Here is an 18,885-nt window from a genome sequence, read left to right as displayed (position 1 = left end):
AAATTCAAACATTTGAGCAAGAATCTAAAGAATAACAATTTACATGGATACAAGGCTCAGTGTATTGTGGCTGTAGCTTCTAAAAAACGATAATCTTGATGTTTATTATACAATATGTTTATATGTTTATACACTAGCATATGGAAGTGAACGTTGGACTATTTCAAAGCAAAACGATGGTAAACTTGAAGTTTTGAGTAGAAAATCAAAATATTGTGGAATGACCAAGTAACAAAGAGGAAATTTTGTGAAAAGCCTAAATAAGATGAGAACAATCAGGGAACAGCAACTGCAATCTATAGGGCATGTTGCAGGGTTAAGAGAGTCTTAAAACTTCTTGCAGTGACAGAAAATAAGGAAAGTGTAGACATGGTCAACAGCAAATGACATTCTTGAGTTACATCACAGGATGGACAGACAAAAGTTTTAAGAAGATTAGTAGTACTTTTCAGAACAAAGTCAGAAAGAAGACAATGATCACCCACATCGCAACACATGGCATATAATCATGATGATGATAGAAATAGAATTATCATGATAAATTCTGTAAAAAGTATTTTTAAAGAATTTTTGGAGTTTTTCTTAATTGCACTTTTCTTAACTGAATGACCTTCATGTTATTTTATCAGTCTTTGTGTTAGTTTTTGGTCAATCTGTTCGTGTCTCTGTTGTGCATCTCTTTGTTTAGGTTATATTTGTGTATATTTTACAGTGTGGATAATTTGTCTCAGCTTTTGTTTCTTCTAATAAAAAATGTTTTCTTCAAATTCTCCAGAGCAAGACCTGCTGCGCCAGGAACTGAATACACGTTTTTTGGCTTCGCAGAGTGCAGACCGTGGTGCCTCTCTGGGGCCTCCGCCCTACCTGAGAACAGAATTTCACCAGCATCAACATCAGCACCAGCACACGCATCAGCATACGCACCAGCACACCTTCACGCCGTTCCCCCACGCCATCCCGCCTACGGCTATCATGCCCACGCCTGCACCTCCTATGGTGCGTACCCCAGGCAGAAATGTGAGGATAAGTAGAACACAACTTTGTTTGGTGTCACCTGGGAGTGTCCTTTACAAATACCAGTGCATGTGTCAGTCACGGTTCTGTGTTTTGGGCTTATATGACTCCTGAGAAGCTAGGTGCCTGCCTGTGGACCAGAAGAGCGATTGTCCCTCTTGGTCTACCTGAGCCTCAGCAATGTTGCTGAGAAATCAGTTTGTACCACTGAAGCCTAATTACAATATGAATGCTGAGAAATATGACAACAAAGGATGGAAGCATACTCCTTTTACTGAGGCAGTGTTGCTTTCACCTGAACACTAAAACCAATTGTCAGGATGCTTGGGTTTAAACTACTGTAATCTCACCATCCTAGCTTCAGTTTGGCCATGAATTACAAGCCAGAACTGTGCACTGCCTTGCTCCGTTTGTGTGGTGAACTGTTTTTGTATTGTGGAGGTGACACAGGAGTTGGTAAATGTCAACAGTTGTATGTGATGAAGGTGTACCCGCAGGCCTAGCTAATTTCTTTTTGAATTTCACAACATAAGAGTGTTCCTGGAAGGATACAGTTCCTGCAGCTTTTCACTATTCACACTTTTAATTAGAATCTCTTTTTTTACCTTTAAACATATTCTTTTTTTGATATGTGTTTCAGTTCCGTATTTCTTTATAGTTAGCAAAGCTTCTTTGGGGACTGGTGTGTTAGTAGGTGACCTGACCTTCCCATAGTAACCCACTAGCTCATTTCCTTCTGTGGTGCATTGCATATGAAGTATAACTGCACTGCTCATTTTTGTGTAGGTCTTCTGCAAAGGACTGGTAGAGGAATGAGGGTTTGCGCTAAGAAAAATAAAAAATTCCAAGACGTAATTTCTGTCTTGGGCACTTTGCTTTCCAGGATGGGTTCATACTTCCCATGACCCTCACCTGGCAAACGAAGGAGCAGGAAATGGTTGAAACTGCAGTGAACATGCATCTCGTTTTCACACACTAGACTATGCAGTGTGTCGTGAAGAGCTAATTAGAGGTTACTGTTTCAATTCTGCCAATATAATAATGAAAAGACAGCTTATTCCCGAAGGGAAGAGACAGGTGAAAAATGATAATTTATGAACTGTTTAAGGGGAATCCATCATGTGCACCTGTGTTTGCTTATTGAAAAACTGCAGCCTTGTAACAAGCAAAAGATAAACAAAAGGAATGGCATCTCCTCAAGTACTCTGAGAATACTAAATACAATTATGGGGCAGCAGAAAGACACCTGTTTTTACTTAACAACTTAGATCAGCAAATTGCGGCATGCGAAACAAATCCAACCATTGGAATGTTTTAATCCAGTCCTCCCTTGATTCAGTAATGCACTTAATTACTCCACTGTGATCCCTCTTAAAGACATACAACAGCAGTGTAGCATATATCTCACATCATTCAGCAGGAGAAAATCCAAAGTCATGTCCCATTTCTAAATGTCATAAAATAGTACAAATGTTCTCTCCAAGATCAGGAAGGGGTGTGAGTTTGATAGCCACAGCTGGAGCAACCAGTAAAGATTTCAAGTAGCATTGCTTCATAGTAGGCTTTAATGCCTGGCCTCTGAGGTACCTTTTAAATTTAGGAATGTCTGATGTTTGGTAGGTTTGCACAGACTTATTAGGCTCATAATTGTTTCAGTTAAATGAAAGCTTGAGGCTTTTATAAAGTTTCTACTTCTGAAATACTCCAACTAGTAAAATGTAGAATATATATTTAGAGGTTGGTCTTAGGGCAGGATTTCATCTGATTAAAAAAAATAAAAAGGAAAAATCGAAACCTTCTGAAATGTCACAATAGCAGTGAGCAGCTGCATATCGAAACAGTTGTCTGGAAGTAGCCTCAATAAAGTCTGCTTTATTGCTTTATTATGTTAAGAGAGCAAAGATGTTTTTAATATGTCAAACATTGTTTGCTAAACTGTTTGGCGGTGTTTCTTCTTTTGTCAGAATTGTATAGGGTAGGAGGTGGTGAGGGAATAAACATACAGCAATAGGTAAAAAAAATACAGCCCTCTCATTTTAAGCCCTTTTAGCTGTTTTATGTCTAATGTGGTCAATGTGCATGGTATATATTGTATGCATGTTTGTTTGCAAATGTTTGTAATGTCCGTGAGAGTAATTCAAGTTCACATACAAGTTCATTCAGAATGAACAGTTATTTAATGGATGAATATCACATGGTTACTTTTCTGGAATCATTTCTTGAACAGGATTCAGTTTTAAGGATCATTCATTCTTCAGGAATTGCTATTCCTTCCAGGGTTGGTCTTTAGTTTGTATTTGATGCTGGATTAAGTGGGTTTGATGATGAATGGCTGTATGTACATATATGCCTAATTCATGTTGTTTTTAATTGTAATATCAGTTTTAAAAAAGAGCATTACAGTTAAAGAAACAATTAAAGGTATTATCCATTCATCTCCCAGATCCACTACAAGGAACCTACCCTGACAGAAGCGGGTGCAACGCTGAAATCCAAAATGACATGTCAGTCTATTGCAGAGAACTCTTGAGCACACAGCTACACTCACTACCATGAGGCCATTTTAGAATTACCAGTTGACTTAACCTGCATATATTTGGGATGTAGGAGGAGACTGGTGTACATGAAGAAAATCCACACATACAAATAATATGTAGACTCCATGTACACCGTGATCATACTGGGAACAGGTCTGTGTGGAGCAACAGCAAAACTATCCACCAAAAGACTTCATACACAATACATAGTACTCTAGTTTTTTTTTCCCCGCACACATAGTAGGCATACAGAAAAACAAGAAATCTGAATTGGCAAAGTTTGGACCAGATTAATAGAGCATACTGTATGTACTAAAAATCTGTAATCACAGTAGCCCTTTTGGACAGATGCAGTGAACAACTATTTTAATTGGCCATTGGCTCTCTGTGGATGGATATTCTGTACCTGTAAACAATTTTCAAAGTTTTAAGATATATGGGCATTTTGGAACTTAATTGGAAAGGTGGAAACCACAATGCAACCATTGTGAAGTATGTCAGCGCTTTTATTAAGCTTGGACTCTCGAGAAGGTCAAAGTTGTGTGACACAACCGGGCTTGATGGAATCCTGTGGTAACCATAGTATTTATATTTCACATAAGCATTGTTCAGTTAAAAAAGGATGGCTTAAACTCCTGGGGGATTTCTGTACATTGCTGAGAGTCTGAGGTCTTGTTTAATGGTTTTGTAATTCTGTTTCCCTTCTGTTATTTTTATTTTACAGTTTGACAAATACCCAACAAAAGTGGATCCCTTCTACAGACACAGTGTGAGTTTGTTTATAAATTTGTGTAACTTGAAGTGTTTTGAATCCTTTCTACAGTTACTCACAAACTGCTAATAATGCATTCTTCTACTATATAGGTAGTCATTCTTTTTTTCGTTGTATATAGCAGCTTTCTCGGAGAACAGCATCAAGAAAGTGTGCAATAATAGTTTGAAGTCGAGCAATTCTCATTCTCATTCTGAACACTATTTTGCCTCTTAATCAAACAAGTTGTCACAAAGTGTCACGTTGGCTAGCACTGCAGCCTTACAGCTTGAGGATCCCAAGTTGAAATCCTGGCACATCCCCTGTGAAAGCTGCACATTCTCCCCTTGTTCACATGGATTTTCTCAGAGTAATATGGTTGCTTCCTCATCTCAAAGCAATGCTGCTGACACTAAATTGTGTATGTTGTGAGGTGTGTGCCCAGCAATGAATTGGCACCATTATCAACATTTGTTCCCTTCATTGTACCTAATGCTGCTGGAATAAGATTCACAGCCTCATGACTATGTACTGGGATCACCAGGTTTGGAATCCATATTTAAGAAGGTGTATTATAGTTTTCTAATAATTCCAAGTATTTCTAGCATTAAAACAAGATTCTTGGTGGTAGTAATTGACCTACACATAATTTCAGAATAAATCTTGAATTCTTCATTCTTTATTACAAACAGGATGGATGAGCTTGTTGGGCTGAATGGCCTTTTCTCATCACAGTTTTTATAATCTTCTAATTAGAAAGCATTATCAAATATAATATACAGTATGGAATATGTGATTAAAGAGTAGATTAAAGTTTGTTACAACCCAGACAAATACTTAAACTTGACATGCAAAAATTTTCCCAGTTAGAAAAAAACTTAATGTGAATGTGGTTGGAGTCAACTGACTACAAAAATCACTATGGGACGATCATCTTTATAAATGTCTTATACCTAATATCCAACGAGAGAAAGGGCCAAAAATGACAGGTAACAGAGGAAGTTGTTGCTTTGGTAATATTGTAACTGCAACAGCCTGCTCCTTGGCCTCAATTACATTACAGAAAAATATTTCCTGTGATTTGAAGTGTATCTTTCAAGAAGTGGCTAGAAGAGATACCTGGATCAATATGCCATTAGCTACGCAGACAAGGTCACCTCTCATTTGTAAACGTTCTTACAGATATACTGTAAATGAGGCTTTACTTAAAAGGGAGGAAAATATCCCATTTGATCTTCCTCGATAACCATACTGCGCTTTTACCGGTCCAGGACAAAGCTGTTGAGTCCTGATGTTAGTGCTTGCCTTTGCTACTGAACTAGGTAGGGGTTAGAGTTCATACTTAGAATTTTGAAATAAAAAAGTCAATTCAAAGCTATACGGTAGGAAGAGGTGGAGGCAGGAAAGAAAATTCAATTTCTCTACCTTCTTTCTTTTCTTGACATTTTTTATTGCCTTCTCCTGCCTTGAAACCTGATGTATTGTGCCTGGCAACGCCGCATAGCTTAAAAGTAGCAATCAGAAATTACAGACGCTTTTCGAGGCCTAATTGCCATTCATTTGTAATCAGCTCTATTTTAGGTTAATAGCTAGTTATTTTCAATATTGCTGTTAAATGCCAGCACACTTTGAGACAATACCTGTTTAAATACATTTGCATCACAGATCTAAAAGCTTTTACTATATGGAATTGTAAATTAGACACAAAAAATGTTTGATTTGAATAATGAGCTGTCACAGAAGAATGCAGGGCAAATGATTATTGTAATTTTCCTAAATAGTTATTCATTACATGTAGATGTTTTGTTTGATTAAGCTGAACATTGTGGCAACTAAACTGAGCCTGCTCTTTTTTATTTTAAACACACCTAAGGGTCCCTGCTTCCTGAAAGCTAGCTAGCTAGCCCATCTTGGGGGTTTGTTGCCGGTATTCTCATTTTTATATTAATCAGCCTACTTGTCATTCCTGTACTTGGGTTGGCGCTCAAACTATTTATAGCTCTGTCAAGGTTTTTTTTTTTTTTTCCCCCTTAATAAGCAAATGAAGGAGAAAAGCTGAGCTCTGTATCTGTGCCTCCCTTCCCAATCAGTCACACATTATCTTTCTTTTTTTTTTGGTTTTCCTCCAGTTGTTCCACTCTTATCCTCCAGCTGTATCTGGAATCCCTCCCATGATACCACCAACTGGACCTTTTGGCTCACTGCAGGGAGCGTTTCAACCCAAGGTAAATGTTTCCTCCATGTTTATGTGGTGTCATGAGACATGCAGAATGTTTTAAACCCATTGCAGTGGCAGTCTCCTCGGAAAGACTTTTAACCTGAAGTAGTTTAAAGGTGGCAATAAGACATGACGGCTTCTCCCTGTTGTGTGATATCTTTACCTGGTCCTATCCCAAATATTAATTTAAAGAGCGAGCAATTAAAAGGAGCATTCATGGCTTTCTTGTTAATTTCGCATCCTTAGGTTTAGTACTTAAAATATGAATTTCTGTTGAACCAACAGTAGAAGAAATTGCATTTTTCGCTACAAAATATAACAGTAGAGGAGTCATATCCACATTTCATAAAGTACAAAAGTTTTCCATACAACAATTCCAGTTCTCTTATGATTACAATATACATTATGTTTCTGTCTGAAATGCCTCTGTCTTTCCTTGCTTTGCAATTTTGATTGAACTTTTACCTAATAACCCTACACAGTGGAGAGCCCCCTTTATTGTCACTCTATGCAGACCTCTTGTATTTGGGGACCAGTAGAGATACCAGTACCATCTGAGTTAAAAGTAACATCAGCTGGTAGTTGCTGGTCAGTAAAGCTTCAGACATGTAGGAGACATTTGCTGCATTGTACTGTTTTCTGTAAATAAATGTGTACAACCTGGACCATAATTATGTCACCCTTTAATCTCAATTCTGAAAAGTGTTGTTGTATTTGCAGACTTCTAATCCCCTTGATGTGGGATCACGGCCTGGAGCAGTGCCTCATACTCTTTTACAGAAGGACCCCCGGGTAAATATGTGCATTTCATCTTTTTTTTTGTCTAGTTGAAGATCTTAGACAGTAAGATGAGCACACACTGTATATAGGAGCTATAAGGAAAGACAAGAATGAAAAAACATGATATTTCCCTTTTCTTAGTCACCAAGCACCAAAGTAAGTTTAATTTGATTTTGTGACTTTGCCTGGCATTGACCAGCCTTAGCTTGCAGGCTTCCTACAACAGCCCATTAAGGAAAGGACCACAAGATAATTTCCTTTTCCAGTGACGAGTAAGTGAAGTTGTGTAGCACTGTTCAGCTTCCTTAAATTCTGGAGAACTTGAGGTGAATCATCCTCCATCATGATTCCTCTATTGTGCAAATCTTTAAATTTGATGCTCTGAATGGCCCTACTGACCCATGACTGGAACGTTCTGGCTTTAGATTCAAGTTTCTGTTATGTCCTCCTTCCACATCCCTGATCTGTGACACGTCCCATCCAAGGTTGTTCCCCACCCTGCACCCAGTGTTGCAGGTATAAATTCTGTTACCTGACTTTTTATTACAATGAATGTGTCTAAAAATAATGGATTATCAAGTTTGCAATTCCACAGCATAGGGAAAATGCATGGCTCACAGTTTCGTCAATCTTGCTTAACTTCTTGTCAAAGCTGACGCATGGCAGGTCATAAAAGCCAAGAAACTTTATAAATAAAAACTAATTATTCCTGAGGAATGCTTCATTTGAAAGTAAAATCTTAACATTTTCATTTAGGCAATAATGAAGCAATATGTGTTTGTTAATGAGAGGCTTTGTTTGAGTGACAGGCGTGTAACAGAGCTGTCATTTTTTCTTTCCAGCTGACGGATCCGTTCCGACCCATATTGAGGGTAAGAATTGCTTTTCTTCAAATATACTCTGTGCTGGGCTCCCAGGGGAAGAGCAAGGCAGACTAATTAGAATGTGATTGTGCCTTACAGGTGACAACTTGTGTTCAGTTTCAAAAGCATTTAAAACCTCAATTAGTGTATAAGCACGTCAGGCATGTTATTTATTTATTTATGTTTACTCTCAAAGGCAAAGAAGCTAGCACATGTGCAATAAAAGATACAAGTGGAGTGCAGAATCTAATTCACACCATAGTGCAAAATGCAAAGCAGCACGACATAATAAAAGCACTAGGAGCTTACTGGTTCATCCAATATATCTATCTTCTTTTAGTTATTTAAGGATACTGTATGGTCAATTCCATCCAGCCATCCATTTGCTGCACTTATTCACATCTTGGTCATGGGGGTGGCAATCCAAGCAATAATACCCAGACATCTCCCCTGCCCCACCTCCTCCAACTCCTCCAGAGGGGTATCAGAGATGTAATCTCTCAGGCATGTCCTGGTTCTGCCCCAAGGTCTCCTCTCAGTTGGACATACCTGAAACACCTCCCCAGGGAGGTGTCCAGGACGCATCCTAATCAGATGTCCAAATCACCTTAACTGGCTACTTTCAATATGAAAGAATCTCCCAACAGATCGTCACCTTATTGGGATTGAGGGGATTGTGTGTTCCAGTGATCTTAGGAGTTGTGTTGTCCAGGACAATTGTTCCTGATAGAGTCACCCAAGGCAAATTGGTCCTAGTTGAAGTGCTGTTTATGTTGATTTCTGTAAAATGTCAAATCAAGGATCTAGTAACCTCACCCAGAAAAGGGTAATCTTGGTCTTGTCCTGTAGCCAGATTTAGGGGGGAGCTTGTCAGCAAGCACCTGGTGGTTGGGCCTTTACCCATGGGACCCAGCCAGACACAGCCTGAAGGAGTAACATGGGTATGTCTATGCAGGAGGAGCCACGAGGGTCTGATGCATTGTTACTTGATGGTAGGTGCTTTGGCAGACTAATCCCCACCTACCGAAACTTACTTTGGGGACATGTATGGTTACTGTATGTATTAACCGTAATTTGTGAGGAGTCATATACCATTGTTTAAAAAAAATTTAAAACTGCAAGGAATGTAGCATTAATGCAGTTTGCAGCTTGTCCAGGCATCCATAGCTGTTTGTAGAGTATTTTTGGTTTTAAATGTGTGTAAGAGGCCAAAATTGTATAGTTGCGCAGCGTCACATATTTCCTTTAACTCTTTCAGGGCTGATGTCGACTTTTGTCAAAAGGAGGAGTTGACAAGGGTAGTCAACTGTAAACTGTGCCAAAACAAACCGCTATGTTTTAGTTGGACTCTCGTTTTAAGAAGGAAAGTTAGCTTCATTGGTTTGACTGAGATTTTCTACGCTCGTGTGAGTAGTAAGGTGCAAACAAGAGCGAAAATGGCACTGACATAATAGTGAGAGATCAAAGCAAATGCTTAAAGCAAAATACTCTGTGGACGACGTCTTGCCTATTATTTCTGAACTGGACTATGACTTGCCGGACTCCGATTTTGATACAAGTGATCGAAAAATGAATGTGAGGTTCCAGCTTGAGTGGACTGGTCCCCAGCTAATTGTTGTACTGACAATGTTTGCCAGGAGGACTGCCACTTAACAATGGTAAGAGGTAGAAGCCATATTGCAATGCAGTGCGACTGTGACCGCTGCCACCCCCAGCCATGCGAAGACAGCCTGGCAGCAAGAATGCCACACATTCTTGGCAAACTGGCACCCGCAGCATGCAGCAACAGATGTTATATGTTGATTTCTGTGTGAAATCATTGCTTTTCAGAAATTATGTTTTTCGGAAAAAATATTCAACCCTCAAAGAGTTAAATATGTTTCTTTTCTAAGTCTGAATTTTTTACTCCACACCCCCCAAAACATCATTTGTGTCAAATAGAATCTCTTATTTAATACCTTTTATGTGAGCTCCAGTTTTTTCACCCTGGTTAATGATTCATTTGGTGCATATTTTGGCGCTGGCATATTGTGGAGTTTAAAATAAACAGTAAACCTACTGGTGTCTGTGTGGCTTCTAAATTCCATTGTTGCCATACTATAACTTTAATTAATAATAATAATAATAATTATAATAATAATACATGTATTTACATAGTGCCTTTTAAAGTGACATGTCAAGGCCTGAATGGCTGCTTGATAGAAAGAATAGGAAATGCATTTCTGTCTGCTATTGTTACCCTCTCTGACAGAAATGTTTAGATTCAGGTATGAAATGAAAATGTCAATAAAGATGAGAATTCCTAAGTGATTAATTACAAATCTTCAGCTTCAGACACAACAGACACCATTATTATCTGAACATCTTGTCACTTCAGCTTTGTCAGTATGTACAAAATGAATCACACAGTCCTTCTCTGTTGGCTTTCCGTCTCAGAAAACCACTCAGTGTGGTAGCATCATGATATACTGTGGTTGCTATATTTAATTTTTACCTCTGTAAATTATTTTTGTAATATTTCATCAGCACGGCCACAGTAATGGTGTTTGCTTGCCTTTGAATTGGGTTTACACTTTCACCACCCTTAGTACAGAGCCCATAGTGCTCAAATACATGAATCCTTGGTCGCTTATCAGCATATACCTGTATTGTGAGCAAACCATTAGTAAACTTGTTTGTTGTTTGTTTTAAACATGTTTTTATCTTTTGTTTTACAGAAGCCAGGAAAGTGGTGTGCAATGCATGTTCACATTGCTTGGCAAATCTACCATCACCAGCAGAAAGTCAAAGTAAGTATTACCACCTGCTATTGCTGAAGAACGTTAGAAGTGCAGAAACGTTATATTTTGGGTAACATTCTGTTGTTTTGTTTAAATTGAACTAAAAACTGCCAGTGTTTATCATTGTCTTTAAAATATTCTCAATTTTCATCCCTCATCACAATTGGCTTTCTCCAATGTAATGGAAACCACAGCCTTTCCCATCAGCATCAGGTTCAGTACAGAAGTCTGCACTGGATGGGACATTGGTATTCATGCATATATTCATGCTCACTCATACCACTCTAATTTGGAGTCATCAATTACTTATTAACAGTATTTTGGGTGTACAAGGGCAACAGTATCTGGAAAAATCCCACATGGACATTGGGAGAACAAGCAAAATCCACAACGATACACTGTAACCTCATCCCCTGAACTCTGAGGTATTTGAGCTATTAGATCAGTTAACCACCCTCAGTCGATATCTGTAAACTAAAAGGTAGTATCTTGATATCTGTTTATGCCTTGTTTCTCAGTATCATTAAACTGAAATAAAAATCATACCGGCCTATGTCACCTATCTGAAACTAGGCACACTTAAAGCTCATCTTAGTAAAACAATGTCTCAAGTTACAGTATATACAACACCCTCATAACTATAACGTGACTTGCAAAATGATCAACCGCAGTTCTTAAAGATCGTTTTGAATGACAATGTGGTTCTGTACTTTTGTTCAGAAAGTATTGGACAATGTCATATACTCCTTTAGCACAGGTCCATACAAAAAATCTGTAGTCATCCACAAAATACATTCACCATTTCTGTAGTCAGTTGTTCAAGTACCTGATCAGAGGAGCTTGGAGCTTATTTTAACATTGCTGGGCACTTGCGAGAAGCCAATCTTGAACAAAATGTCCATCCATCTCAAGGCGCAGTCATACTTGGTCAACTTTGTTGTAATTGCTATTCAGTCTAACAGTAAAACTGCATTATGGCAGAAATTCAGAGAAACCAGAGGAAATTTGTACATCGGGTATTTCAGACTGGTGTTCAACCATGGTCTAAAAACTATAAAATGGTGGCACTACTTGCTGTACCACTGTGCTGCTCCATCTGCAAGATTAAAACATACTTTTGGTCTTATTATAGTTATTATTAATTCTTTTCATCTTCAGCTAAGTTAGAAATGTTCTTTCTCTTTAGTAAAAATGTCATGCATTGGGGGGTTGGCTGTTGTTTGTTATATTATTTATGTATTTATTGGGCTTCTTTAAAAAGTCCATCTATCTGTGCTATACATAAGCAGTAATGCAGATACAGAAAGACATCTTGTCACGTGGAGCTCATTGAAAAGGAAAAGTTACTTCAAGCCAATACTCTAAACTACACTAATCATGTGAATTGGTCCATGTATTATAGTGCATACCCTGAACATCTGGTTAGTCTTGTGTACTGTGCCCTCCTTATCATACACTTAGAGACCTAGAACATTTTCCTTTTAATTAATACTATTATTCCAAATGCATTGAAATGTGCACCTGTACAGTTCATCAATTTTCTAATTCTTCATTTGCTGTTATTGAGTTTTGAGGAGCCGGAACCTGTGCCAGTCGTAGTGTAGCACACCTGTTCACCAAGGTGCACAGTCACACGTGAACACACTCAAATCTATTTTAAAGTTGCACCTCATTCTAACACTCACATCTTTGTAATATTTGTGGAAATTGGGACTTGAGGAGAGAACTGACAAGGGCCCAGATCAACAAATCCTACTTTTGTGTCTAAAGATAATGGAAACAGCACTACTAGCCATTACACCACCTTGCTGTCCAACCCTTACTCTGTTTTAGTATGTTAAACTGATCAAGAAGTTAAACTGAATCACTTTATTAATGTCTTTAAACATATCAAAGACATGGTGTACTGGACAGTCAAGATAATTTAGACATGCACCAACTTCCATGTTGTAAAACAATTACAACAACAACATTATTTATATAGCACATTTTCATACAATAAATGTAGCTCAAAATGCTTTACATAATGAATAGTAGAAAAATAAAAGGCACAGTAAGAAAAGAAAATAAGTCAACATTGATTAACATAGAATAAGAGTAAGATCCGATTGCCAGGAAGGACAGAAAAAACAAAAAAAAACTCCAGACGGCTGGAGAAAAAAATCAAATCTGCAGAGATTCCAGACCAAGAGACCCCCCCAGTCCCCTCTGGGCATTCTACCTCACATAAATGAAACAGTCCTCTTTGGATTTAGGGTTCTCATGGAAGGACTTGATGATGATGGTCATGCAGACTTCTGGCTTTTAGTCCATCAATGTTGGAGCATCATTATGCTTTGAGTAAGATGGTGGTTGCGCAGGTCGCCACCACAAAGAACCAGAACAAGAAACAGAAGAGAGAGTAGGGGTTAGTATGGAATTTTAGAGCCACAATAAATAGTTATTATAATGAATTGAACATAAAGAGTATCAGGATTAAATTAAAATGAAGTTATGAGAAGGCCATGTTAAAGTAATGTGTTTTCAGCAGTTTTTTAAAGTGCTCCACTGTAGTAGCCTGGCGAATTCCTATTGGCAGGCTACTCCAGATTTTACGTGCATAACAGCAGAAGGCCGCCTCACCACTTCTTTAAAGTTTTGCTTTTGGAATTCTAAGGAGACACTCATTTGAGGATCTAAGGTTACGATTTGGAATATAGGGTGTCAGACATTCCGATATATAAGATGGAGCGAGATTATTTAAGGCTTTATAAACCATAAGCAGAATTTTAAACTCAATTCTGAATGACACAGGTAACCAATATAGTAACATCAAAACTGGAGAAATGTGTTCGGATTTTCGTTTCCTAGTTAGGATTCTAGCAGCTGCATTCTGCATTTGTTGCAAACGATTTATGTCTTTTTTGGGTAGTCCTGAGAGGAGTGCGTTACAGTAATCTAGTCGACTGAAAACAAAAGCGTGAATTAATTTCTCAGCATCTTTCAATGATATAACAGGTCTAACTTTTGCTATTACCAACAATATTGTATAACAAAGAAATTAAAGATATAACTAAAGCTGAATTTTTGGTGGCAGATGTAATATTCATATTATTTACCATAGTTTGTAATTCCCAGACAGTATAAATTAGAAAAAAATGATAATTACAAAATAGTGAAAAAATAATCTCCAGTCCCTTCTGTAGCTGGTTAATTAGCCTGATTAATCTAATTGGAACAGCTGTATCATTAATCTGGTTCTCTGGCAAAACAGTGCCCTCTAGTGATTTCTGGGCCGTCGCACTTTAATTTGAAATGTTTGCATTAGATGAAGAAATACTGTTCTTATTACGTGATTTAGTTGTGCTCGTGACTGCTTTCTGTGTAGTCTGTGATTATTTCTCTTGTCTATGTGCAGTAGGTTTTCCCACAGCAACTCAGATTTCCAAATCCTCTTATTTTAGACATTTGGCAAGCATTCAGATATGACTAAACTGCCACATGAGAAGGTGTCCAGTGTTTGTAAATGCTGCTTATACTGTGGTGCTTTCATAGGATGATTTGATATTTATGTTTAGGGTCATGCATTCAAAAACTAATTTCAGCATGCCACTTGAAGACATGCAATATATTAAGTGTGATTTACAAAAATATGCAGCATTTGGCAAACTGACATCAACTGTGGAAGCACTGCAGTTGGGGCATTTCCCTATTAAACTGTAGGTGTTCAGCTTATTTTAACAGATACATATAGGTTATGTGTTTTTAACTGAGAAATATAAAGTTTTGTGGAGAACCTCATCCATTTTAAGTCTGTTTTAAGGCAAATGCCTACATATTGAGTAGATGTAGTAAAATTTAGTACTGATCCAGCTTCTTCTTCTTTTGGCTGCTCTTGTTACGGGTTGCCACAGCGGATCATCTTCTTCCATATCTTTCTGTCCTCTGCATCTTGTTCTGTTACACCCATCACCTGCATGTCCTCTCTCATCACATCCATAAACCTTTGTTTAGGCCTTCCTTTTTTCCTCTTCCCTGGCAGCTCTATCCTTAGCATCCTTCTCCCAATATACCCAGCATCTCTCCTCTGCACATGTCCAAACCAGTCTCTCTGACTTTGTCTCCCAACCGTCCAACTTGAGCTGACTCTCTAATGTACTAATTTCTAATCCTATCCATCCTCGTCACACCCAGTGCAAATCTTAGCATCTTTAACTCTGCTACCTCCAGCTCTGTCTCCTGCTTTCAGTGCCACTGTCTCCAACCCCATATAACATAGCTGGTCTCACTACTGTCCTGTAGACCTTCCCTTTCATTGCTGATACCCATCTGTTACAAATTACTCCTGACACTCTTCTCCACCCATTCCACCCTGCCAGCACTCTCTTCTTCACCTCTCTTCCACAATTCCCGTTACTCTGTACTGTTGATCCCAAGTATTTAAACTCATCCACCTTCACCAACATTACTCCTTGGATCCTCACCATTCCACTGACCTCCCTCTCATTTACACACATGTATTCTGTCTTGTTCCTACTGACCTTCATTCCTCTCCTCTGTAGAGCATATCTCCACCTCTTCAGGGTCTCCTCAAACTGCTCCCTACTATCGCTTCAGATCACAATGCCATCAGCAAACATCATAGTCCACAGGGACTCCTTTCTAATCTCGTCTGACAACCTGTCCATCACCATTTCAAATAAGAAAGGGCTCAGAGCTGATCCCTGATGTAATCCCACCTCCACGTTGAATGCATCCGTCGCTCCTACCGCAGACCTCACCACTGTCACACTTCCCTCTTACATATCCTGTACAACACTTACATACTTCTCTGCCACTCCCGACTTCCTCATACAATACCACAGCTCCTCTCGAGGCACTCTGTCATATGCTTTCTCCAGGTCCACAAAGACGCAATGCAACTCCTTCTGGGCTTCTCTAAACTTCTCCATCAACATCCTCAGAGCAAACATTGCATCTGTGGTGCTCTTTCTTGGCATGAAACCATACTGCTGCTCACTAAGCTTCCACTACTCTTTCCCATACCTTCATGCTGTGGTTCATCAATTTTATTCCCCTGTAGTTACTGCAGATCTGCACATCCCCCTTATTCTTAAATATCGACACCAGTACACTTCTTCTCCATTCCTCAGGCATCCTCTCACTTTCTAAGATTCCATTAAACAATCTGGTTAAAACCTCCACTGCAATCTCTCCTAAACACCTCCATACTTCCATAGGTATGTCATCTGGACCAACTGCCTTTCCATTTTTCATCCTCTTCATAGCTGTCCTTACTTCCTTCTAATCTGTTGCACTGATTCACTATCTCCACATCATCCAACCTCTTCTCTCTCTCGTTCTCTTCATTCATCAGCCTCTCAAAGTACTCTTTCCATCTGCTCAACACACTCTCCTCGCTTGTGAGTATGTTTCCATCTTTATCCTTTATCACCCTAACCTGCTGCACATCTTTCCCAGCTCGGTCCCTCTGTCTAGCCAATCGGTACAGGTCCTTTTCTCCCTCCTTAGTGTCCAACCTCTCATACAACTCATCATACGCCTTTTCTTTAGCCTTCACCACCTCTCTCTTCACTTTGTGCCTTATCTCCTTGTACTCTTGTCTACTTTCTGCATCACTCTGACTATCCCACTTCTTCTTTGCCATCCTCTTCCTTTGTATACTCTCCTGTATTTCCTCATTCCACAACCATGGTTTCCTTTTCCTCCTTCCTCTTTCCAGATGTCACACCAAGCACCCTTCTTGCTGTCACCCTTACTACATCTGCTGTAGTTTCCCAACTGTCTGGTAACTCTTCACTGCCACCCAGTGCCTGTCTCACCTCCTCCCTAAACTCAACCTTGCAGTCTTCCTTTTTCAACTTCCACCATTTGATCCTTGGCTCTGCCCTCACTGTCCTCCTCTTCTTGATCTCCAATGTCATCCTACAGACCACCATCCTATGCTGCTTAACTACACTTTCCCCTGCCACCACTTTGCAGTCTACAATCTCCTTCAGATCAGCTCTTCTGCATAGGATGTAATCTACCTGTGTACATCTTCCTCCACTCTTGTATGTAACCCTATGTTCCTCCCTCTTCTTAAAATACATATTCACCACAGCCATGTCCATCCTTTTGGCAAAATCCACTATCCTCTGACCTTCTTCATTCCTCTCCTTGACACCATACCTACCCATCACCTCCTCGTCTCCACTGTTCCCTTCACCAACATGCCCATTGAAATCCGCTCCAATCACCACTTTCTGTCCCTTGGGTACACTGTTCATCACTTCATCCAAATCACTCCAAAAATCTTCTTTCTCATTCATCGCAAACCCAACTTGCAGGGCATATGCACTAACAACATTCATCATCACACCTCCAATTTCCAGCTTCATAATCATTACTCTGCCTGACAAACTTTTCACCTCCAAAACACCCTTAATATACTGTTACTTCAGACTAACCCCTACCCCATTTCTCCTACTATCCACACCATGATAGAACAATTTGAATCCATCTCCAATCCACCTGTCCTTACTCCCCTTCCATTTAGTCTCTTGCATGAACAATATATCAACCTTCCTTCTCACCATCATATCTGCTAACTCTCTCCCCTTACCAGTCATACTGCCAACATTCAAAGTTCCTACCCTCAGTTCCACTCTCTTTACTTTCCTCCTCTCCTCCTTCCTCTGGACATGCCAATCCCCATCCCCCCCCCCTTCTTCTCCTTCTTCGACTTCTTCGACTTTGGCCAACAGTAGCCCAAATTCCACCAGCACCCTTTTGGCTAACAGTACTGGTGGCAGTCGTCGTTAACCTGGGGCTTGACCGATCCGGTATGGAAATTTGTATTGTTGTCCACATATTGATTTGACAAAATTTTACACCAGACGCCCTTCCTTACATAACCCTCCCCATTTATCCGGGCTTGGGACCAGCATGAAGAAACACACTGGTTTGTGCATCCCCTGTAGCTGGGATAGTACTGATCCTGCTAAATAAAGTAAAAATTATTGTGAGTAGGTCAAAATTCCAACATTGAAAAGTTATCCCACACTGAAAAGGAAAAAAAATTAAAGACATTATATTTCATACCTTCTTTCCTGACCAGCGTGGAAATGCATTTTAACCTTTTTTAATTTTAAGAGTTCTCACCCTTAACCTGCAATTGGTCTGTCCTGGGTATGACGTTAATCTGCATCCAGCCCTGCATGTAGGCCCTCCAAACTGCAGGGAAAAACCTGGGGGTTGGTGGCACCATAAAAAAACTCACACTGGTTCCATTCTATCTGAACTAGTGTGGTGCTGAGGTGTCACCCATTGCATGGCTACACTTGGGTCCCAATCTGGGATGCAGAGTTGGCTCGTCATGTGGTGGGTGCGGCAATGTGCTGTATCAGCCTGTGCTCCTAACCCTTCTCTCTCCTCTGTGTGTCAGGATGTTAGTCCACAAACAGTATAACCAAACTGAATCATTGAGTTCATAAACACAATACAGAATTGATCAAAATTCAAAAATGACCATTTTGCAGTCATTAGTACTGGAAACTGATAAAAGCCCTTGGTATTCAGCACAATCACTCAAGCAGATTTTGCTTTATTGAGATAACTATGCATAACTCAGGGTTGTTTTATGAATTGTTAGAGGGTCAGAATTTTAAGAACTACAGCGTTATGCATGGAAAGGCATGCACTAGACATATTTTGTATAATATGTTGCTACTGTATGTAAATATCATTGTGTAAGTGTTCCAGTTACATCTCTTAACATCATTTAAGAATTACAGTATGAGTCCTTGCATCTGGCTGCACATTTTCATCAGAGTCTAGTTTATATTGGTATATGAACACAGCAGGATCTTATTGTGCAACAATCATTAGCTTGAAAGGTGGAAGAGGAAATTTAAGTTTTATTACAAATGTAATTATACAGAAACTGAAAATTGAAAAGCTA

General features: G+C 39.2%; 1 protein-coding gene across 1 annotated transcript in view; it reads left to right on the top strand.

Moving 5' to 3' along the window:
• Positions 1-18,885, top strand: part of auts2a (activator of transcription and developmental regulator AUTS2 a) — a 1,288,356-nt gene that overhangs the window by 1,249,246 nt on the left and 20,225 nt on the right. The window contains 6 exon segments of the mRNA XM_039756996.1: positions 776-996; positions 4,276-4,320; positions 6,432-6,527; positions 7,241-7,312; positions 8,143-8,172; positions 10,881-10,952. Coding sequence (XP_039612930.1) covers positions 776-996; positions 4,276-4,320; positions 6,432-6,527; positions 7,241-7,312; positions 8,143-8,172; positions 10,881-10,952 — 536 coding nt within the window.

This window comes from Polypterus senegalus, chromosome 6, assembly GCF_016835505.1.
Source record: "Polypterus senegalus isolate Bchr_013 chromosome 6, ASM1683550v1, whole genome shotgun sequence".
In the NCBI taxonomy this organism is placed as follows: Eukaryota; Metazoa; Chordata; class Cladistia; order Polypteriformes; family Polypteridae; genus Polypterus; species Polypterus senegalus.
Note: the sequence above shows the minus strand (reverse complement) of the source record. Positions and strands in the feature narration are given on the sequence as shown.